At 50.7% G+C, this 23,103-nt stretch overlaps 3 protein-coding genes across 3 annotated transcripts; 2 read left to right on the top strand and 1 right to left on the bottom strand.

Annotated features, from left to right (window-relative positions):
• The first annotated feature begins 11,865 nt into the window (after positions 1 to 11,865).
• Positions 11,866 to 13,073, top strand: LOC101782913. Its single transcript, XM_004959639.1, has 2 exons — positions 11,866 to 11,988; positions 12,423 to 13,073. Exons 1-2 carry the CDS (start codon positions 11,866 to 11,868, stop codon positions 13,071 to 13,073), a joined length of 774 nt encoding a protein of 257 aa, XP_004959696.1.
• A 3,194-nt stretch (positions 13,074 to 16,267) lies between these two features.
• LOC101782501 lies at positions 16,268 to 17,339 on the top strand. The gene is made up of 3 exons (XM_022824344.1): positions 16,268 to 16,372; positions 16,531 to 16,620; positions 16,731 to 17,339. Exons 1-3 carry the CDS (start codon positions 16,268 to 16,270, stop codon positions 17,337 to 17,339), a joined length of 804 nt encoding a protein of 267 aa, XP_022680079.1.
• Positions 17,340 to 17,489: 150 nt separating this feature from the next.
• Positions 17,490 to 22,916, bottom strand: LOC106804114 (glucan endo-1,3-beta-glucosidase 1). Its single transcript, XM_014804782.2, has 4 exons — positions 22,572 to 22,916; positions 21,099 to 22,424; positions 18,376 to 18,403; positions 17,490 to 17,843 (listed from the first exon to the last, which is right to left on the bottom strand). The coding sequence occupies exons 1-4, from the start codon at positions 22,639 to 22,641 to the stop codon at positions 17,660 to 17,662; spliced, it is 1,608 nt and encodes a 535-aa protein (XP_014660268.1). The 5' UTR covers positions 22,642 to 22,916; the 3' UTR covers positions 17,490 to 17,659.
• Between the last annotated feature and the right edge of the window lie 187 nt (positions 22,917 to 23,103).

Below are 23,103 nucleotides of genomic sequence, written 5' to 3'. Positions count from 1 at the left end.
TTATATGCAATGCAATTAAATTGCCACCTTTTCGTGCCGGTTCGTCCAAAAAACTACTTCTGATCAATAGCATCACTTGTTCATTTGAACTTAGCAGTTAGCAGCAGTAGCAGTACGGATAATATACCCGATTCATTTCCGGGCACACATTTGAACGTTTTCGCCGCTGTGTTCGATCTTGTATGCTCTTGTTGCTTCGACGGAGCCGTAGCGCCTGTAAGCAAAGCTCCCAGCAAGCCACAAGGCACCGCGAGAGTGGCAGAGATGGACAACCGGCGGGCAGGTCCCGTGTCGCGCGGACGAAAATACACGCGCGAAGTTTGGGTGCGCGATGCGAGTGGCCTGGCCTGCGCGGCTGCGCCCAGCGGACGTGCGATTCAGGTGTCACGGGATGATGAGAAACGTAGCGTAGCGTAGCGGCCACACTGCCCGAGCCCGGTCACCACCACCACCACGCGCCGACGCGCTCGCCAGCGCGGCCGCTTCCTCCGTCCACTCAGCGCTGCTGCCAAATTCGCCGTCGATCCGTGCTCGGCTCGCAAAAGGCTAACATGCGCTGTCGCAGCGCTCATTCCTCGCCACCCATCCGCGCCGGGTCGCGTGTTCGCGCGGCATCCCATCCATGGGGAAACGGACGGCGGTCGCGTCAGCTCAGGTCTGGGATGCCGGCGGGTCTTGCTTGTTGGGTTCCGAAGCTGGACCGCGAAAACCTGCCGGATCAGTGGAGGCTTGGCCTGAGGGCCCCTACTGCGACGGCGCTACTATACTACTGGCACTGGCTTGCTGCGCACTGCGACGCTGCTGGCACTTCTGGCGTCCGTGCTTGGACGTGTCCCTCCCTACCCCCAGGATGGCGTACGCATGCATATGCAGCTGGCCACCGAGCTGCTGTGCCTGTACCTGGCTGGGGCCTGCAGGGATCTTACAATTGGATGGAAAGCCTGGATTTCTCGCACTTTGCACGGCTCCCATAGCCCAGAGCAGCGATGCATTCGTAGCTCGAGTCTTTGACCCTTTGTTTTTGCTTTTAGGATCAATTTCTAAAGTCAATTGTGCGGTATAGTAGGCATGAGCACGCGTGACCAACCCATCAGGTGACTTTTTTGGACAAAACTCATATTGGAAATAAAGAAACATTAGCGCATTGGTAGACCGTAGATGCATGTTGCAAGGTACTCCCTCCGGTTTCGAATTAGAGGTCGTTCTAGAGAAACTTCCAATTTCAAATCACAGGTCAGTTCTGATAATTTTTGTCCATTCTGGACTATATTGCCCTCACGCATGCATTGACGTAGCTCAGTCCCGAGGCTGGACGTGCTCGCTCCCGAGACGGCAATTAAACCCCGCCACACTTCCCCACTGCTCTTTAAACCGCGTTGCGCGCTGCTCTGCCCCTCTCTCGCTTGTCGCGCGCCGTTGCTAGCTACTCCGCCTCTCTCGCTCGCCGCGCGCTGTTGCTAGCTGCACCATGGATGGGAGCTCAAAGGTTGTCGCACCAGCGTTCGTCGATGCAGGTTTAGTGGATGAGAGCTCGCAAGTCATCGCGCCGGAGAAGGACGACGATCACTCCATGGACGTGCTCATCGTCCCTGATTCCGAAGGCAAAGACGACGACCTGTGTTTGTGCAAACGTTGCGGTGAAGTACACGGTGTGCAAGACATTGAAGAATGCCGTCGCGTTTGCAGGGAGCAGAGCAGGTGCTCTCGATGTCGTCTCGTCCACAGACACTATGACCTCACAGCATGGATCATATACGGCGTCGACAAATTCCATTGTGAGTTATACATTCCCAATGTCGATGAGCTTCAAATGGACGGTGAGACAATCATTTTACCGGACCATGTCCAGCAGAGGGTGGATGAACTCAGTCCAAGGATGCAAAAGTTAAAGGAACAAGAGGCAAATAAGAAGACTGATACATAGGGTAAGTACAGAAATTGTTACATGTCTCATACATCAACTAACCCTAGTCATTGCCTAGTTCTAATCTTCTTCTCCTAATTGTTTGCTGCAGCGAGAATTGCCTTTGCCTGGTCAGCTATGGATGCCTCACAAGCTAGAGTCGAGACAAGTCTAATATTCCCTTCCTTCCAAATTGTGAGTTATTCCACTTTCTCGAAAAGTCAAAATATCTCAAGTTTGACCAAATTTATACAAAAATTACTAACATTCATGATACGAAATAAGTACTATTAGTTTCTTCATCAAATTACTACCGGAAAACTGAGCATTCATCCTCAGCCTTAATACCGGTTGGTTTTTAACCCGGTACTAACGTGAGCATTAGTACCATCTCCTGTCCGCCCGGCCGCCACAACTGCTTCTCCGATGCGCCTTCCGCGCCGCCCCTCTCTGCTTGTTTTGCTCGGGTATAAAAGCTTAGTTAGATCGCATGGAAGTCGTAGGTCGCACCAGGGGCCGTTCTTGTGCCGTCGTCGGGCCTTACGCCGGCCGGCCACCGGCCATGGCGCCGCCGCCCGTGGAGGGCCCGGCTCAGGCCGCCTCCGAGGGGGCCACCACCACCCGCAGGTGCGCCGGTGCTTGGGGGTGCTCCCTGGCAGAGCCCTGTCGCCGGCAAGGCCGCCGGTGGCGAGCCGCCGGAGTTACCCGCCCGGGCGCCCTGACTTGGGTTGGGCTGGGTGCCTGGCCAGGGGGCCCCATGCGCCAGAGAGGAGGGGTAGAATAGGGGTGGGTGTAAAAAAGAATTCCAGGTGGTTATTTGGATAAGGTCGAGGATTTTCAGTTTTCAAAATAGATTTAAATAACTGCCACACCATTTAATTCACTGGAAATCGTAGAAGTGTCCAAAAATAGTGAAACCAATTTTATTATGATTGTTTTATTTTCCTTTATGCATTAAAATTCTTAAACTCTAGGAAAAATAATAAAATTTAGGTATTTATTTAATGCCTTTTGATTAAGGTATTTAAATAAATGCTTAACCTTTATTAAATGCATAAAATTCTAAATAATGCTTTCTTATTCACAAATTATTATTAAATTATAGGAATTAAGTTTTGAGATTAGAAAATTATTATGATGCATTTCAAAAATAAAAGAAAAGGCTCAGTATTTAAATAAAAAGATAAATATTAAGTATTTATTTAATGCTTTTCCTTAAAATATTTAAGTAGATGCTTAAGCTTTATAAATAAATAAAATTCTGAATAATGTTTTGATTAATTCCAAATAAATGTTAATATGTAGTTCTGCGTTTTCTTTTACATTAGAAATTAATTCAAATGCTTTTCAAAAATAAAAAGAAAAGCCTAAAATGGGACAAATAAAGGAAGTTTAAATCGTGGGTTAGTCGTTATGGGTAGAGTTGGCTTGCAACTTTATCATGAAGTTAAGTTGTCTAAGTTATTGTTGGCTTGCAACTTTATCATGAAGGAAGTTGTATAGTCTTGTGCTTAAAAAGTTGCATCTCTGACTCATGCATGCACTTTATCGTAGACACTGAAGCTCCAGAAGTGGAATTTCTGGAAATTTCTGAAGAACCTCTGGAGTTTGAGGAGGTTTTTGAGTTGGTCCCTTATGAAGCAGGATCATCCGAAGACGCTAACTTTTTTGTGGATCAAGGCAAGTCCCGGTGCATTTAAGCCTATCTACTTTTGGAGTTATTATTTCATGTGTCCAACTATTGGTTATTTTCTTTATAAATGCATTAAGGCTAGGAGTTGATTGAAAACTTACTTTATGCATAATCCAACCTTGTTATTAAGGACATCTTTGCTACCTATTCCAAATAATTAGTAAGTATCCCATGCTTAGCAAAGCATAGTCACACTACCTTTATCCTTTGAGTACCTATGGTACTCAGCAACCTAAGGTGACATTGTCATACATATGTATATCAAGGAAATGACCTATTTTGGAAGGTAGTGGATGGAAGCTTGGATGGAACCGAGAAAGGAGTCTTGAGTTCCGTAGTTCCGTCTACTCGGTTAATTTGATTAAAGACTGTTCATTGTTTTAACCAGTGATCAGGTGATATTACTTGGTTACTTACTGCTATATGGGAACCAGCAAGCCCGGTAGGTTAGTTGGCTCTCTGATCGGAAATATTTCGTACCCGTTCTTGGCGTGCAGTGGAAGGGCAGGGGCATAGTCTGAAACTCACATTGGAGATCAGGCCAGACGTGGGGTCCCATGTGAGGGTACGTCCCTGGGTTTGAGTAGTCATATTTTCGATCGTTGGGTACAGCTAATCGAAAGATCGTTATGTGCAACCCGAACAGTTGTACATAGCTGGTGGTTGGGTATCTCCTGCAGGATGTAAATCGGTCTGGATCGCCGCAATTCTCGGATATGAATGCACTTGATCATTGTTTGAGCATCGTAGTGTAATGAAAAAAAGGGAACCATTTGCTTTGAATAAATATGTTGTATGACTTAGTTCCATATGGTTGCTAAAATATTTTCGTCATCTAGACTGGTCAGGTAACAAACTCAATCTGAAATAAAAGATAAAACTAAGGTTTCACTTATAGGAAGCTCTTTCTACAAAATGTGAGTCAGCCGATACACCATAAAGCTATCATACAATATACAAAAGTATTTATATTGGTTAGACAGGTCAGACTTGCTGAGTACTTCGTACTTAGGGGATCGTTTGTTGTTGTTTTCAAAAACCCAGCAGGGACCCACCGAGGAGGAAGCTCCGAAGAACTAGGGTATCTTATGAGTCTCATGATACCCCAGAATAAACTTAGATGTTTAATTACTTACCCCGGACTGTTTTATATTTTAAACTCCTAGTAATGGTTTAACTTGCATTGTTAAGTTTCTTTCAATCTATGGTTTGTAATAAATCGTACCTCTGGTATATATATAAAAATGTAATATTTGTTGATGCTATCCCATCGTGGAAGCGATCCTGATGTATGGCTATGGAATACACCGTGGAGGTTTTTGAGGAGTTCTGTGAACCATCGACAGACTACCGGACTTACACTATTTTAAGTGCGTTTTGGATAATTACTGTTATGATAGTAATTAGGCGCACTTAAGCCAGTTTAAGTTGGGCAGTTTCGCCATAGTATGGAGCACCTAGAGAACACCCTGATCGAAGACAAAGATGAGGGGAGGCACGAGGGCCTCAGGCCGATCAGCCTAGGGGTTTCCTCCCTCCTCTGGAGGTCCCCTTCGACGACGAAGCTTCTGATCAGATCTAATCCCTATTTCTTCTCTTATGGTGGTGGTTGCTAGTTCTAAACTCATCGGGATACCACCTCCTTGTTGAAAGTCCTTGGTATTTATAGTTGGCGGCGTTGGTTGGGGTGCCTTTGAAGCCAAGTTTCTGAAAAATAACCCTAGGAACGTCATGGGCTTCCTCCTGATGAAAGAGCGCGACGATCGGGACCAGAAACGGGCCAGGCCTATCGGCACACCCTCTATTGGCCTCCAATGCCTGAGCGCTTCATATGAAAGTTGTAGACCTCGTCGAGCCATGCAATTTTCCCTATAAATTCACCCCAATCGAAGTTCGGATGAGGAAGATATGACTTGTGCAAGTTTCAGCTCCTCCTGCAGGCCTGCAGTTCAATGTTTGTGTTTGGACCTTCCAATATCCAAAGTTCGGGCCCAAGTTCAACTTGTAGAAAAACCCTTCATTTATGTCGTATTTCTTGTGATTTTACAATATGGTCCAAAACACAACACATATGCGAATATGGGGTAATTTCAGGTGCCAAGTGGCGGGTTAGTATAAAAATATGCCTGAAAACACTAGTTTAATGGTAAAAAAGTGTGTCAATAAAGAGTGTGAACAACGAGCCGCGCCGTCCTCGTTCCAATCGAGCAAGCACCGACACAAATCAAACCCTCGCTAGCCAATCGAGCAAGGGCGGTGCCCTCAAGCTCAGCCCTTTATGGCTTTGGCTTCCAACTTGATTCCCTCCACTGAGCTTGATTCCACCCACGGCTGTAGTCGTTGAGGACCCCCAGAGGCGGAGCCAAGGTCCTGCAGCCTAGTCCTCCATGTCCAGGCTCGGGGGAGGGGCCGGGCAGTAGGGGAAGGCGCAGGCGGGGAGCTTTGGGTGGCATGCGGGAGAAGAGGGCTAGGAGAGGGAAGGGAGGAAGGAGGGAGAGAAGAGATAAAAATTAAACAATGACGAGTGGGTCCCATCTGTCATAATAAATGTAGGGGCTCAGTTGTTGGGGCTATTGCTGGAGTTTATGGTAAAAAATAAGGTCCAAAAAAGGTAAGAAGAGTCTGAGTAAGAAGTAAGATCTTGAAGTAGGGGCTATCGCTGGAGTTTCTCTACTCTACTCTTAAGGATACAATTTTTTTTTTAGACTGACTCTTAAGGACACAGATGGGATCCAATTTTTGCTACAGAGGAGCGGGCCACATTGAACACCGCATGGCGCAATTTGGGACGAGACATATTCGTGAAAAATAAGTTAAGTTTAGCAATAGATATGTTTTACGTTTTAAACGTTTGCTATTTGTCAAACCTCTATTTTCTAAAGGATCTGTGGCGGCAGGAAATTTGTAATAAAATATTAAACTTTTGTACATCTCGGGATTTAATGCCTGGGATATTGTTATTCCATTATAAAAGAGACCTTGAAAAAAGAAGTGAAAAACCTGAACTACCACCGGTGCATCCCCAGGCCCAAATTACCCAGCAATTGGGCATCCCCGCCCGATAAGGCGGCCGAGCAATCCAAAAATGGGCTGTATGGGCCGAATAATGTAAATACGGCCTAGCTCATGTTGTTGAGCTGGATAACAACAGCCTTTGTATATGTATGATGGTGACTCAAACGACGGGGCGGATAGATATACACCGAGGTATAACAGACATATCCTTACATTGTTTCAATGCCAAATTGAAAATTTAGGATGCCTGTTAGACCCAACGCAAGCATACAACAGTGTTGGTTTCAGATAAAAAGGCGCGTGCCATGTACGTTTAGCTGTTTGAGATCACAAGTCTCCCAACAGCAGCCATCTTATTTTTCACTTCCTAGGCCCACCACTCACCCCCACACCCCACCACTCACCCCCACACCCCCCCCACCCCAGCCGAGGCATGCAAGCATCACTCTCCTAAACAGCCTTCTTTCCTCAAGCACCTGTAGCTTCTGACACCCGCGGGGCACCCAATTTTTGCCCACGATGGCTGACAAAGCTACCAGTGGAGCAACCGCGTTGGGCCTGCTCTTAACAACCAGAATCAGGATAAAGTTGGTCTTTTATATGTTCATTGCTTTCCCCCCCCTGGATGCGCCGGAGAACTGCACGTCGAAGAAATAGACAAACGAGTTTTACACCACCCACGTCACTGGAGTGAGTGCACCATGGGTGGCCTAGGCCATCAACAAGCTTGTTTTTTTAAGACCGCATAGCATGTTTTTTATTAATCAGAAAAGAATTACAACAAAGCAACCTCAGAAGAGATCCTAAAGCGCAGAGTTACAAGAACCACCACAAGCGACCAGCAACAGAAACGCAACAAAAGAAAAAAAGGAAACCCCAGCATCACAGCACTACCACCACACTAAACACGACCTAATACGATTGGAATCTGCAGGAGAAAAGATCACCATGAACAAACGCACATCACCGATTGCCTAACAACATGGAGCTAGCGGATATAGAGCGAGAATATCATGCAAGACGATGCCTCCAAGGGGGAGCGACATCAATGCTGCCAACATCTGTCTGTCCACGGAGGAGCAGACCAAGTCTTTACCTGGCAAAACCAAATGGATTTGGTGGTCGCGACAACGCCCCCAGCGAGGTGAGCTACGTTAAGGAATGCAACCGTTATCGGCACCGGCAAATGCTGGGCAAAGCTTTCGCTAAGGCCCCAAAACCAACTCCCCATAGCCGACCTCCAAGGTCTGGATGAGAGCCAAATCGATGGGATAGCAACGAGCAATCCACAACGACAATGATGGAGAAAATCTGCGGGCCAGCGACCGCCATCATGACGACCAGCACCGACCACAACGACCAAAAGGCCATCGCAAGGGAGAGGGGGGAGCCGAAGCCCTCCCTCCTCCCAACAACACTTGATGACGACAAACGGGAACGACCTGTGGTAGCAGCAGCCGCCGAGGGGTGGTAGCGACTCAAAGCACAATGGGGAGGATGAAGATCCATCCTCCCAACCCCGCTAGCAAAGAAAGCGACTGGAGGAGGCATGGCCTCATGAGCGACAACCATCGACAGGAACGAGCGACCCACTACGGTAGGCCGGGAGACACCGGTAGCAAGTGGGTCACCTGGCCCGTTTTTGAGGAGCGACCAGAGCATGACCAGGGTAGGGGAGAAGGAAGAGAAAAGAGCAACCTTGGAGCCCGCGCCGCTTCGGCTAGAAATCCCGCAAACGCCCACTTCATGGCTACCGCACGAACGAAGAGGTGGGGGAGAGCAAGCGGCGGCAGCGCGAGGGAGCCCCCTGTTGCCCCAGGGAGGGCAGCCCGCGCTGGCGGGAAGCGGATCCATCCACGAGCGGCTGCTCAGGACAGCGGAGCGGCCGAGCCAGGCGCGGCCAAGGCCGGCACCGGTGCCCGTCGCACCCACTGGAGATGGAGGCAGCAGAGGCAATGGAGGCGCCGGGCGCGGGGGTGGCGGCCCCAACCAGTGGTGAGGGCCTAGGCCGTCGGGATGGTCGGGCCAGGCACGGCCGAACCGAGCCCTAGCGCCCGCTACGGCCCACCACCGTCGGAGGCAGGGGAGGTGGTGACGGCGCCGGCGCAGCCGAGCCCGGCCCTGGTCGCGCCTACCGCAGCCCGCCGGCACTAGAGACGGAGGTGGCCCCGAACCTACCTGGATCTAGTGTTTCCCAGGCACCAAGAGGAGGGGGGAAGGGAGGAGAGGGAACGAGGTGAAGCGGAGAAGGCCGCTGGCGTGGGCTGGGGTGGGGAAGGGAAGCGGCGGTGGGCCACCTTGAGTGGTGGGGTGAGGGGAGGAGAGGGGGAGGAAAGGGGAGAGACGGGGGCGCGGCCGCCTTCTTTGCCGCTACCGCCGCCGACAGTGGCGGCCGTTGCCGGGCGGCTCGAGCGGGCCTCTAGTGGCGAGGTGGGAGCCCCAAGTCGCCCTTAGGCGAGAGCGAGGTGAGGGAGAAGAGGATTCTAGTGTTTGTGTAACTGACGGGCCTAAAAGAAGCTATCAGCCTATCCACCAAACTTGTGATTTACATGAACTCAACAACCTAAGGCCTTGTTTAGTCCCCCCTTTTTCCAACTTTGGCACTATGTAAAAAGAAGATTCCCCATCACATCAAACTTGCGGTACATGCATGGAGTACTAAATGTAGACAAAATCAAAAACTAATTGCACAGTTTTGTTGTACTTTGCGAGATGAATCTTAAGCCTAATTAGTCAATGTTTGGACAATAATTCACAAATACAAACGAAATGCTACAGTTGCGCATTTATGACAAAATGCAAACTTTGTCACTCCCAATTTGGGAACTAAACAAGGTCTAAGAAATGGTGAGGGGAAGGGAGCCAGAGAAGTAGAAGGGACAACAGTTCTTTAGGATGAACAATTCATGGATATTCACCTATCAACCCACTGTTCTTTTCACTATAGCATGGGGCAGTCATGGAAAGCCTATCAAAATAAAGAGAATGTTGGGAGTCCTAATCAAGCTAAACTAGAGAGGATCAGTAGATCGCCAGAAGTCCGTCCTTAATCAAATATCAAAGATTGTTGTAGGTACGCCGATATTGAGCTTGTACATCAGGAAGGACCCTGCAGTAGGTGATCAGAACCTGCACAAGGCTGAAGGGCCTCTCGCTGTCTGTCACATTGTCTCCCGAGATCTTCTCTTCTATGCCGTCCTCGAGGTAATGCCTATACATGCCTTCGGGAGATGACGGTAGTAGGCTGCCGCTGGTGTAGTAGACGCAGTTGCCATCAACGGACGGAAGCACGTCCGCGTTGACGGATAAACTCCTGTCGCCGAGGAAGAGCGCGCGGCCGCCGGTGTTCTTGACGGCCTCGAGCGCCTTCCCCTCCGAGTCTGAAAACCTCGATGGCTGACTGTTGACGAGGATAACGTCGGATGAGCAGGAGTTCACCGGCAGAGGAGACAAGGAAATTTTCGCTGAATCCTCCTGCTCCCGCTCCCAATAGCGAAGGTTCGACCAACGTCCGCAATCTCGACCGACAGCTCGCCGTACCAACGCTTCTCTTCCCTGGTACTCCTGACTACCTCTCCCTCCATGTCGACCATGTAGGCGTGGCAGGCGTGGGAAACCAAGCTTGCAACGTTGAAGTTGACAGGACGAAAGAACTGCTCCCCGCAACGCTGGCTGGTTGGATCGGCACACATGACCTCGCCGCCGTCGTAGCGCGAGCCAGTCTCGAACGCGAATACCAGCATTGGATCGTAGTTGGTCACCGAGGCGATCACCCGGCCGACGCCGACAGGTATCGGCGCGGAAAACCGGAGCAACGAGCCGGTGAAGGGGTTGAGGACGCTGGCGGCGCGCGGGTAGCTTTTGTCGCCGAGGAGCAGGAGGCCGTCGGAGGCCGCGACGAGGATGCGGTCTCGAAGCAGCGGGACGCGGCGGCGGTGGAAGCGCCCGGTGGACGCATAGACGAAGAGGCGAGCGTCGCCGCCCTGGCCGTCGCAGTCGGATGATTCCTCTTCGAGCATGATCCACTGGTGAGGGAGGAGGGAGCGAGGGTCAGCTGCACCCGCCGCGCCTTGTGCTCGTGGGTCGACGGCGGTGGCGGAGCGCCAGCCGTGGCAGACGGCGCGCGCATCTCCATGTAGCAGTCGATGTCGTTGGTGGCCAGCAGGCAGTCGCCGATGCGGCGGACGAGGTCCGAGGGGAGCGACGACCAGTCCGCCGCCATGATCAATCAATCGATCGCTGTTGCCGAGATCGTGACCCGCGTCTGCGATTCTCCTGATGTGGAGTTGTGGACGCATGGCGGGGAGGACAGGTATATACGGCCTCAGGCGACCATGCGCGCGCGTGTGCCCGTCGCTTCGTTCAACGGCGGTTGCCATTCCAACTCGGGGATACCGAAGAGATTCCAAGGTTATGGCGCCACCGCTCGACGCCCTGCCTTCCAGACTAGCATTGGCAGTTGTGGTTATTATTGCGGCGAAGTCAATGGGACGATACACCTTTTCCTCTTGTGAAACGAGCCATGGAGCTCGGAAAACGCAGTCTAGTATTCACTGGCATCCGCCTGTTGCTATTCCCGATGCATGGCTTGGAGAAGCATATAAGGCCTGTTTGGTTAGCATTGCTTATAAATAAGCAAATAAGTTGCTTATAACTCAAACACTCTTGCTTATAGAGTTGCTTATAAATTGCTTATGCATAAGCAAATAAGTAAGTTTTGAGTTGCTTATGGTTGCTTATGGAGCACTTTCCACCTCCTACCCTCATTCTCTCTCCTCTCTCCCCTTTCTCTCTCCTCTATCCTGTCACCACTCAGGCCACCGCCGGTTCCGCTCGCCGCCGCCGCTGCGCCCGCCACCCGCCGCCTCCGCTGCGCCCGCCGACCGCCGCCGTTGCGCCGGCCGCCTCCGCGCCGGTCGCCGCCACGCCGCCCGCCCGCCCGCCTCCGCGCCGCCCGCCGCCGCTCCCGCCCGAAGCCGCTCGCGCCCCGCCGCCGCCGCCTCTGTACTGAGCTGGTAATGGTTGGGGGTAGTGGGAAATAGGATGGCAGGGGCAAATATGTCATATGCAATCAGATAAGCAACCCAAACCAAACACCTAGACTTATAAATAAGCAACTACAAATAAGCAAATAAGCAACTTATAAATAAGCATCCATAACCAAACAGGCCCATACATGGGGTAGCAGCTGCTCCGTGCTACAGTTGATTCCACAGAGGCAGAGTATGCGGTGAGAATCACTGTTTCGTTAGCCATGGCCGGCATCAAGTTCTTGACGTACAATGTCTGGTCATGTGAGCACGTCGCAGTGTACCGAAGGATACGGGCGATCTGCGAGATCATAGAGCGCCATGATCCCGACGTCATCTTCTTGCAGGTATCCATTCTTCATCTCTCTCTTTGCCCCCATTTGTAGTGATGGCTTCCATTTGCAATATTGCTGCAGGAGGTCACAGAGTACATTTACAGCCTATTCCAAGAGGCTCCATGGTTGGGAAACTACGAAGAGTTCTCGCCGCGCCGAAAGAGGAAAAGGAGAGCTCTCTATGGCAATCCAACTCGGATCCTTTCAGCCTGTTCGCTTCAGCTTATTCAGCCGGCTTATCAGCCACCAAACAGTATTTTTCTCTCACAACAAATCAGCCGTTTCAGCTTTTCAGCCGGCTTATAAGCTGAAGCGAACAGGCCTTTGCCTTTCTGCCTTGTAATAAGTAACTGAACGCATGCATGCCCTTTGGAAAATGTAGAGCGTCGTCACAGACTCACAGCGCACAAAGCATGTTCTTCGCTGAAGTATTTGGACTTTTGCAGTTGAGCAAGCTGAACGCGAGAAAGGAGCTTCTTCCTGAATACAGCCACTCCTGGGCGGTGGGATCACCGTCACCGCCACATTCTCCTCGTGCTGGAAAGATACCTTCTGATCTGCTGTCAGCCCGGGTATACGAGACCCACCACCGCCTGCGCGCGGCGACGTGCAGCCTCGCGGGCCCGAATCCGTCGGACATCGGCTCCGTGCACCGTCGCGCCAGGGCCGGCGCTTTCCTGGAGCACTTCGACGCCGTCCACCAGCCATACGATAGGAGCTTCGTGCTCGATGGAAACGTCGTGCTCGGCGGCGACTTGGGCTGGGACGACGACCTGGACGGGCCGCTCCGGCTCGGCAATGAAGGGTGGGTGGACGCCTGGCGCGAGCTGCGGGGCGGCGACGAGGACATCGCCGGCGGCTGGACGTACGACGCGTTGGCGAACCCGATGCTGAGGGGGCTCAACCTGCCGGCCGAGCGTCGGAGGCCGGACAGGTTCATCTGCAAACTGAGTGACTTCAAGCTGGGCAGCATCGAGATGGTGGGCGTGGAGCCGATTCTCGGCGTGACGCGCTTCGACGACAAGGGGAACGTTCTGCCAGTCCTCCCCAGCCATCACTTCGGGTTGCTGCTGACCATCTCCCCGAAGCATGGTTAGCAAGAAGTTCTGTCCAGGACTTTCCAGTAGCAAACCGTATCTTCTGTTTTTTCGGCAAAGCAAACCTTATTCTAGCGTCGATCAGTTTCCTCTCAACAGAGGCCACCTTTGATGCAACTGTACCAGCTAAATTATGTTCAGTTTTATCTTTGACACGACTAGTACATCAACCTGCACTGCCCCGTGATTACTCAATAGACATAAGCATTATAAGTTTTGTAACACATCACTAATCAAAAGTGCTTACCTTTACTCTATTTTGTGGTTAAATTGTACACTGTTGTGAAAAATATGGTCACCAATCACTCTGTATTCTTCAATGAGTGTCTAGATTGCACCATCATGAATTCCGATAAGAGTTTGATTGAAACAATAGCTTAATGATCAAAATTGATTTTGGCTTACTAATTTTTATCTTATTAGTTCATTTTTTGTCCACGTGCTACATCAAAACTCTTGTACTAATTGTACCTCTTATTAGTCAAAACTCTCTTTTCATATTTTGTTAGAAATATTCATGTGATACGTCCTATAATGTAATTTTAATTAATACAATGGAATGAACAGGCATTTTAATTAATATAATGCTAAAGATGTTGAATTCCATCAATCAATGAATTTATAAGTGTAATAGTGTACTTAGTTTTTTTAAAAGTAAGTGTTGACGGTAGTTAGCACGTCAATTTATGAACCGCAAGCATACGAACCAGTTGTAGCTCTTCCTTTAGAGTAATCCCTCAAGGTTTATCAATCCATGGAGAAGTGGATTTGCACGCTTAACTAAGTACTAATCTAATCTATGTAACCGAAGGTTCTTTATATATGATAAGATTGATGTAAAAAAACTAGTGACTTAGATTAAAGCAGATAGAGAGTATGAATGTAAACAAGATAGATAAAACGATTGTTCTAGGAATCTTAAATCACTTGTAGATGTAATCACCATGCATGAAACAGCTGGATCTAATTGTTACTGTGAGTGGATGTGAACCATACCTAACACTTTCCCTCTCGCACATTATCACTACACGAGGGTACTCAAATATTCAACGATAAGAATACGGCTTGATAATCGTTCTAAGTAAGCAAATAAGCAACCTAAAGTAGCACTGGCTAGCCATTACATGAAAGAGAACTATCAAGATATGATAAATAACAAATAGATCTTAAACAAGAGGTTCAACGATTACAAATTAAGATCTCCATACAACCCCGAGGATAAACACAGACTTTACCCCACGATCTTACACATATTGATAAAATTCTGGATAAAGATCACCCTGTAGATCAACTGGACCAAAAATAATGACGAACGGGGGCAGAAAAGCCCTAGGCTGATCGAACTGGACACCTCCAAGCCGATCGGCTTGAGAGGTTTCTTCCTCCTCCGGTGCTCCGTTTCGTGTGGCTTCTTATAGATCCAATCTTCTCTCTATTTTTCCTCCTTGTGACGGTGGTGGATGGTGTTTATGTGGTGTTTTCTCCTCTCTCCAACTCCACCTTCCTTCAAGTTCATGAAGGCCGTTCCCCGAACCCGAAGGAACCTCCACGGTCGGAAGTATCCCCACCGGCACCGGCACCGGCGCCGGCGCCGGCACAGTGGATGGATTCGTGGGAAGACTCGGACTAGCCGGTCATCACTGTTGACCTCACTTGTCTAGTCCATGTGACTCGGAGTACAAGTTAGCGTCACCGTTTTGCTGCATACTGGCATCCAAGCTAGATCCAAATCTTCGTATCCTCCCTAGGGAAAAAGAAAGACAATGGAAAGCAATCTCTGATAATATTGGATTATATATGTGCTCCCCATGCAAGAATTATGTCAGACTTCTGAATCTGAGTAGTAGTGTAGTTTGACAATTTTTAATTCTGTGTCTTGCAATTCATTTTCCATTGTAATTGATCATTGAACAGTCCGGTATTTTGCCACTAAATAATGGCAATACCGACGTCTTCCCCGAGCGTAGGGGCATGAATGCTGTTTCGTGAACACCGTTGAAGACCGGTGCTATTTTCTGGATTTCCCCGAAGTCTATGGACCACGCCACCGTTCTGGCCCAGTTACCATCTCGACCCAATTCTGAATGCTTTCTCGTAGCTATTTTTGGATCCGTCCTACGTGTGACTGAGTTCACTATTTTCAAAATATAAAGTCGATGTTAATAAATTCATCGTGAAACCAACTACAATAGTATACAGCCTTTTTATTTAAAATAAAATATTTTTAGAGATGCTATTGGTCAAAGCTAAAAGTATTTTACTTATATCACATTTTCATCCGCACCCGCTCCCCAAACCATGCAATCGGTTCATTGAGTTGTCGAAAATTGGTGCAAGGACTGATCCGAGATAGCGCCAGATGGCATTGCGTGTGTATATTCATCGGGTTAAGTGTGGGTGTATTGATAGGGTACTAGAAATATATTGATATAGATGAAGTCATCCGCATTACAGACGTACCGTTGCCTATTATAAAAAAGCACGCGCGCGCATATATATATATATATATATATATATATATATATATATATATATATAAATATATATATATATAACATCATTAACATCTAAAAAAGTTTAGAAATATGTGAGCATACACGTACTGGGTTGAAACCATTTGCTTGCTTGCACACCAAAAGGCCCATAACCCGGCCTCCTCCTCTCACATGGCTCGGCCTGCTTCCCACGTACCGGGCCTGCGGGCTGAGCGATCATAACACATGACACAGGGGGATCGGTCAGCCTCCAAATAACTGAAAACTTGACTTTTCTCCAAGAAATTGATTATACCGAACCTAAACGGCGTACAAATACATCACGACGATCTTCGGTATGCATGCCTGAACTGTTTAGGGCTCTTCATGTCACCCGGAGAGCCATCTGAGCTCGCCTCTGTTGACCGCGGTGGCCGGCGGCGCAGGAACAGCGGCCGGGAACTGAAGGACTGAACCCAGGACGAGAAGCAGCACGATGTTCTCGTGGTTCAAGCGCCGTAGCACCTCGCCGGCTCAAGGAACAACGGTGATACGATTGATCCTACTCCTACTCGCTCCTAGATTGAAACTCCAAGGCCAACACGAATCAATTTGCTGCGATCGACAATGTTTTTTTGATCACACACGCTGACGATCTGCATGTTTCGGGTCGATCGATCTCTGTTTTAGGCCCTGGCCAGGAGGAGGGAGATCAAGTTCATGACCTACAACGTCTGGTCCCGGGAGGATGTGGCCGTCTACAAGAGGATGGAGGCCATCAGCGGCCTCGTGGAGAAGCATGATCCTGACGTGATTTTCTTCCAGGTGGTTAACTGATCGACTAATTCCCAATGCAAGATCAAGATCAAAATCGATCGATGTTCCTGTAGAGCTTGCCTTTTCTAGCACTCATCTTGTTGGCGTGTCCATGGGATCGATGCCTGTAACAGGAGGTGACACCGTACATCCGAAGCATCTTTCAGAGCTCCTCATGGTGGAACGACTACCACAGCTCCACGGTGTACACCGACGGAAAGGCACCTGACAAGAATCAGCGGGACTTCTGCCTACTGGTAGGTCAAAATCGCCTGCACATGCCTGCTCCATTCATGCTCGCATTGTTTCTTGGAGTCTCACCTGTCACGAAATAAAACTGTCTGCCATCTTGTAAAACTTGCTGCAGTTGAGCAAGTTTCCCCTGGAGAACTTCGCGAGCCGCAAGTTCGCCGATTCTCCGACGGGCCGGGGCTACCTGGAGGCCGACGTGAGCCCCGACCCGGCGGCGGCGGCGATGAAGCGGATCCGCGTGGCGACGACCCAGCTCGAGCGGCCCACGCCGCCGGCGCCCATGCGCTTCGTGGAGCGCCGCGCGCAGGCCAAGCACGCCGTCGCGGCGCTGGGCAGCGCGGCGAACGTGGTGTTCGGCGGCGACATGAGCTGGGCCGAGGACGCCGACGGGCCGTTCCCTCTCGCCGCGGGCTGGCTCGACGCGTGGACGGCGCTGAGGTCTGCTTCTTTGGCCCTCTTCTCCGACGACTGGACACACGACGCGGCCTGGAACGAGGAGCCCGCGGTGTTCCACGGCCACGTCGCCCGCCGCTGGTCCATAAGGAAGCGGCCGGACCGGTTCCTGTGCAAGCTGAGAGATTACAGGCTGAGCAGCATCAAACTGATCGGGGATCACGACGTCGGGCCCAGCTATTCCAGGTGTCTCGGGGAGGACACATGGAGCTTCATGGATCTCCAGCCGAGTTGCCATCGTGGCCTGGTTCTGACCATCGTCCCCAAATGAACCGGCACGGCGTTATCGCTGTTTTGATCATTCGATGCATGCTCAACCATAGTAAGTTTCAAATTTTAAGTTAATAGCAAAGACTCATAAGTTGTAAGGATGTACAATGGCCATCGTCAGCACTTCATATGGTTGGGACAGATTCAAATGTCGAGAGATTTCAGCAGATCGTACTCACATTTCATTAGCTGAAGAAAAAAGGATTAATTTATTGATGCCTATCCAACAATAAAGAATCACTAAGCATAACCCAATCCCCACTCCTCTAACATGCCCTTCCCAAAAATTTCTGCTTTTGTTACAGATAGCGTACACTCTTGTCATGTCCAAAAGTTCGAATCTGTCACGATAACCACCGCAATGCTCAGCAGCAACCGAAGGAAGAGCAAGAACCCTTTCTCCCTTCCTGTTCTTAGCCTCCATATCGCAGATCCCTCGGCATCACTTGTCGATGTTGTAGTGTTGTTTGCGCTGCCAGATTTGGTGTCGTTGCTCAGCAGCTTACTGCATGATAATGATCACACCATTAGCAAAGGTCAGGTGTGGAGGGAATTATGGTGTGCAACATCTGATCTAACACTTCGACATTCAGATATACTTGGTACTTATGAATCGATTAAACAGAAGCGTACCAGGGTCATTCATGTTTTAGCAAACAGGAATGACCAGTACAAGGTAACCTTAGCTGCTACATTTTTTATCTGGAACAATTTAGCTAGTATCTTGTCAGGCTCTTAGTAGCACTGTATGATTCCTTAAGATCAGGTACCCCTTCTATTTATGTGTGTAAATGTTCTGCTGGATGATCTCAGAGCAAGAAGTCATCTGCTTGCTTGCACAGCAAAGGTCATAAGCATATAGAGCTCGGAAAGAGCAGTAGAACAGAACAACTACTACTAAACTTGTTCATGTTTCTTTGGTATAACAATTATCATATTTTACCCTCAACAAGCCTTGATACTTCAATACTACTAACAATAATCAGTTGAGCAATATATATCATGGACATTGCAGAGGAAAAGTTTCAGCAATTTACCTTCCAGGAAATAAGCAGTTGTCATGACCTGCACAGCAAAAGGTATCCATTTGTTAGAAAGCAGAATGGAGGTTCAAGATATTTTCTTCATATGACATTTGCAAAAGATTGAAGGAAAATATAAGAGTATGTGAACACAACAAACAAGTCTAACATTTTTAGGGGTTTTGAACAGAGATGCTCAATAAAATCCTTCACATTTCTGAGGATACTAAGAAAAGAGGGCCAAATTTCAAAATTAACTTACACCTGTAGACAATGGATACAAAATGGTCCATTCTCAAGATCTTCAGGACCATTTGAGGTAGGAATGGACCAAATTAGCATATAGTACATGACTACAGGGGAGCCCACAATGCACGCCATGTGAACCGGGGAAGATTTTGCCTCCCACCACAGAAATACCATGTTGAACAACGCAGACTTGCAGTAAACCACACCAGAATAACAGTGTATTTTTCTTCCCGAGTGTTTAAAGGCCTAAATCCAACTCCAACTCCATTTGGATGAACGCGTTATGGTATTTCAAGCACAAACACTATCCCTTCAAAAAGAGAACACAACCTACGGGGCACTAAGAAGTGGACACAAACCCAGATGGACAACCTTCCATTATGAGCAGAGCTTCCATTCAATGCTTCATTCCTGAGGACATAACCACCAAATGCCTACAGGCTACAGCCCAGACCTGGTGACCATCCAAATGCCTACAGGCTACATGTCACAACACTCAAAAAGCAACCTGGAAGAAAAGTGCAGATCCCGCGGCATACCCATCCAGCCATGCTCATGTGTCCAGAGTCCAGTCCAGAGGATAATAAATACTGCTCCCATACCAGACAATGCTACCTGCTCGCGGCACTCGGGTCCAGCTGGCCACTTGCATGGATCGCACTTTGTCTTGATCCCTCATCGCATCACCACGAAATACAAAAGGCTTAGATGACATACATCCAGATCCAAAGAGATTCCAGCCTGCGATTTTCTCTCCTTTTGCGTTCCTCTCGCCTCGCCTTTTTCCCTAAGATAATAGTGTTAAGCTCTTTTGCACATGGCAAGGTAGGGTAACTCTCTGTCCTAAGACAAGGGTGACTAGTTACTTGCCAGGTGCCACCCAACGAGCAGGATTTCAGCTTCAGCATAGTTAACTCGATGCAATTTCCACGACATACTGGGGCATTGGAGTGCAGTGATCCGAACATCAAGAATGCCTGATTTTTACCTCACCATGCACTCTGGTGGGGGTGGCAACCGTTTGAACATGTCTTATATTTGCAGAACTGATGTCCAGAATTCCCATTTGCTAAACAACAATGCCCAAATTCCCCAGGAAGCACGGACAAGGCTACACTTGACAACGCGAGCTGTGGTAATGCAGGAGAGCACCTGCAGGGAATCATGGGCAGCCGGAAAGATCTCCCGGTCCAACTTTAGCTTTTGGAGCATGCATTAGGCACATGAGCATCAGCCATGATTGAACTTTTGCCGAAAAATGAGGAAAAGGAATTTGTTCCCAGTTTTTCTTCTTCCTCACTAACCCGGCATACTAACTAGAAGGCAATTTTTTTTAAAAAAAGGAAAAACTCCTTCCCACATTCTACTCCTAGCTCCTTCCATGAGTCGGGGAGAGACATGCAAGGAGCAGGAATGACCTGGTGATTGGTGAAAGTGATGCGACGACTGACGAGGCGCGCAACCGGCAATGCACCCTTTGGCATGGCGTGCATGTGACGAGTACATAAGCGTTGCTCTCCTACTCACATGCGGAAAGGGTACTGATGATTCTTCCTTGCAAGCTCGTGGCGCCCTCTCTCTTTTGCCAAACAAAAATGGCCCCTCCATGATCCAATTCCAACCGGAGCACGCTCCACTCCACAGTGGACAGTGGACACCGTTGAGCACAGTCACGGAGCAGTGAGAACACTCGCACTGACCTGTCAGAGCCGCAGAGCACCAGACAAATCTACAGCAGGTCCAGCTCGGCTCCTGTCGGCTTCGCCGTAGTGAGTCATGCCAAACCGAAAGTGCTGCTACACGGACAGAATCTTACTGACGAGTCACTGACAACCGGGGTCCGTGCGGGTGCTAGGCGCGAGTGAATAGTGAGAAATGCCTGGAGCCCTGGACCTGGGTAGACTACTAGATCCCCATCTCTCTCTCTCGCAGAAAATGGCGCAGAACTACACCAACCAAACGAATGATCTCATTTGTTGTGAGCCCATCTAAGTATCTTTTCAGTGCTTGATTATATATGGTTCAATGTTCTTCCCCCACCCAAAGCACCCCAGGCCAAAAACGTTGCCAACCTAAACTCCTACTGCCCCTAACCACCAGGAAAAGCAACCTTTCTCCTAACCAATAGCTTGTAGAGCCCTCGAACCAAAAGGACAAACCCAGCAAACTTTCCATCCCGGCCTCGCGTTCCATGAATGCCGTCATCTGCTTTTTCCGAGCATGACAATGGCGTCCCTCCAACCCCGAATCCACGCCGAAATCTTCACGATTTACGTTCCCATTGACCCTAGAACAAGAACACTACTGCACCGTGACACTACGCCAATGGACATGTCGCCGTGACACTGTATGACACCGAGAAGCTAAGCTACTGGGCGCGTCAGGGCATTAAAGAAGCTCAATCATGACTGACGGGGACGAGCGGAAAGCGAGGGAGTTCAGAGTTGAGCAGGGTGAGTGGAAGTGGATCAGTGGGCACGGGCACTCACTGGGATCGGTGGTGGTGACCATGCCGGCGCCCTGGAAGTAGCAGGACCCGGCGGCGCGGCCCTGGGACTGGTAGTAGGCGTCGAAGGCGTACGACGCGTGGCTGCGCACGTCGTTGGGCAGGTAGCACCCCTGCCCGGGCTGGATCGCCGTGCAGTCGGCGCGCCCCGGACCGCACGCCCAGTCCATGGCCGCCTGCACCGCCTTCTCGTCCGCGTCGTCCGCCGCCACGCAGAAGCTCCGGTCCGTCGTGTCGTTCCCCAGGAACCCCCCAGCCCCCGACACGTGCAGCAGGTACACCGGCGTGCCGTTGCCGTAGAACAGGCCCCAGTTCGCCTCCGACACGGGGCCGGGGCGGAGGTCCTCGTTGAAGAGCTCGTAGATGTAGGCGCTCGACTGCGCCGCCGCGCCGGGGGCCATGGGCGTCCCGGGCTTGTCCTCCAGCACGTGCTTGATCAGGTTCGAGTTGTACGCGTCCGCGTTGTCCCTCGTCGCGTACGGCTCCGCCCGCCGGTCACCGTACGACGGCCACCCCGTCTCCGTCACCAGGATCGGGACCCCGCCGCCGGCGGTGACGTTGAGGTTCCGCACGGCCACGCGCACGGCGTCGAGCATCGCGTCGAACACGTTGGTGTAGTGGAGCAGCGTGTTGGGGTCCACCATCTCCTGCGACGGCGGGAGCGGCCGGAACAGCGCGTTGTCCAGCGGGATCACGCCGCCGCTCTGCATCAGCGAGTAGTAGGGGTACAGGTTCAGCATCAGCGGCGCCGAGGTGTTGGCGAGGTGGCCGAGTAGCGGCGCGATGAAGGACTTGGCCAGGGACTGGTTGAAGAAGGCCTGCGACGGCGGGAACGGGTCCAGCACCACGGAGAAGGGCAGCGGCGTCGACACCGGGATCGAGGACAGGTTCGCGGCGGCCAGCGCGGCGGCGAGGGACCGGATGGCCGGGAGGAGCACGGGCAGCGCGGAGGGGAGCGCGGTGGGAACCTCGTCCCCGACGGCGATGGCGGAGATGACGTTGGGAGTGCTGGAGTTGACGCCCGCGAACGGGAGCACGCGGCGGGCCACCCACGCAGTGGCCGTCGCCGGTGAGGAGCCCAGCGCGAGGAGCTCGTCGTTGGGGACGCCCACGATGGCGCGCGCCCCGGACGAGGCCAGCGCCGACAGCAGGCGCGGGTCCGCGTCGTAGAGGCGGACGCGGGTGATGTGCTGCGCGCGGAGGAAGTCCGCCAGGTCCGACGGCGACAGCAGGTTCGTCACCGCCGTGCCGATGGTCACGCCCACGTACGGCTCGCCGCTCCCCGCCGCCGACACCAGCACCGGCGAGCCTGCGGTCGCAGCGGTCAGAGGAGAGACCCGGCATTTGCGAATTGCGAAAGAAACAGAACACCCACCGAGCCAGCATCAAAGAGCAAGGCAGGCGGCATCAACATTGAAGAAAGAATTCACAGATTGTGAGAGAGGAGAGAGCTTACAGTGAAGAGAGAGGAGCAAGAAGGGGATGAGCAAGCCGCTGCCGCTCCCTCCTCTGCTCCTGCTCCCCATTGGGAGTGTGCGTGCGTGCCCTGCCGCTCCTCCTCCTGCTCCTGCCGGTCTCGGGGATTGCTTCTTTCGGCAAGGACCGCCGCTTTCGAGACGCACCTGCTCGCTTTCTACGGGAATCTCCTCTCCTCCCCCGCAGCCCGGCGTGGGAGCGTGCGCGCCGGGTGCTGGAGCTGGTCCCGGAGCGGAGGAAGAGCCGAAGAGGTTGGTGCGGTGTCGGGGCAAAAAGATGGGTTGGGATTTGGGGATTTCGGGGGGCGGGGGAGGCCGGGAGGGAGTGGGTGGATTGCTGAATCTGGAATGGGGGTGTTTCGGGGGCGTTTTCTTCCCGTGTCTTATTTTTAGCACGTGTCACATCGAATGTTTAGATACTAATTAGGAGTAGTAAACGTAGACTATTTACAAAACCAATTACATAAGTGGAATCTAAACGGCGAGACGAATCTATTAAGCCTAATAAGATCG

Source organism: Setaria italica, chromosome II, assembly GCF_000263155.2.
Source record: "Setaria italica strain Yugu1 chromosome II, Setaria_italica_v2.0, whole genome shotgun sequence".
Lineage (NCBI taxonomy): Eukaryota > Viridiplantae > Streptophyta > Magnoliopsida > Poales > Poaceae > Setaria > Setaria italica.
The sequence above is the reverse complement of the archived record's forward strand: the minus strand, read 5'-3'. Positions and strand labels throughout refer to the sequence as shown.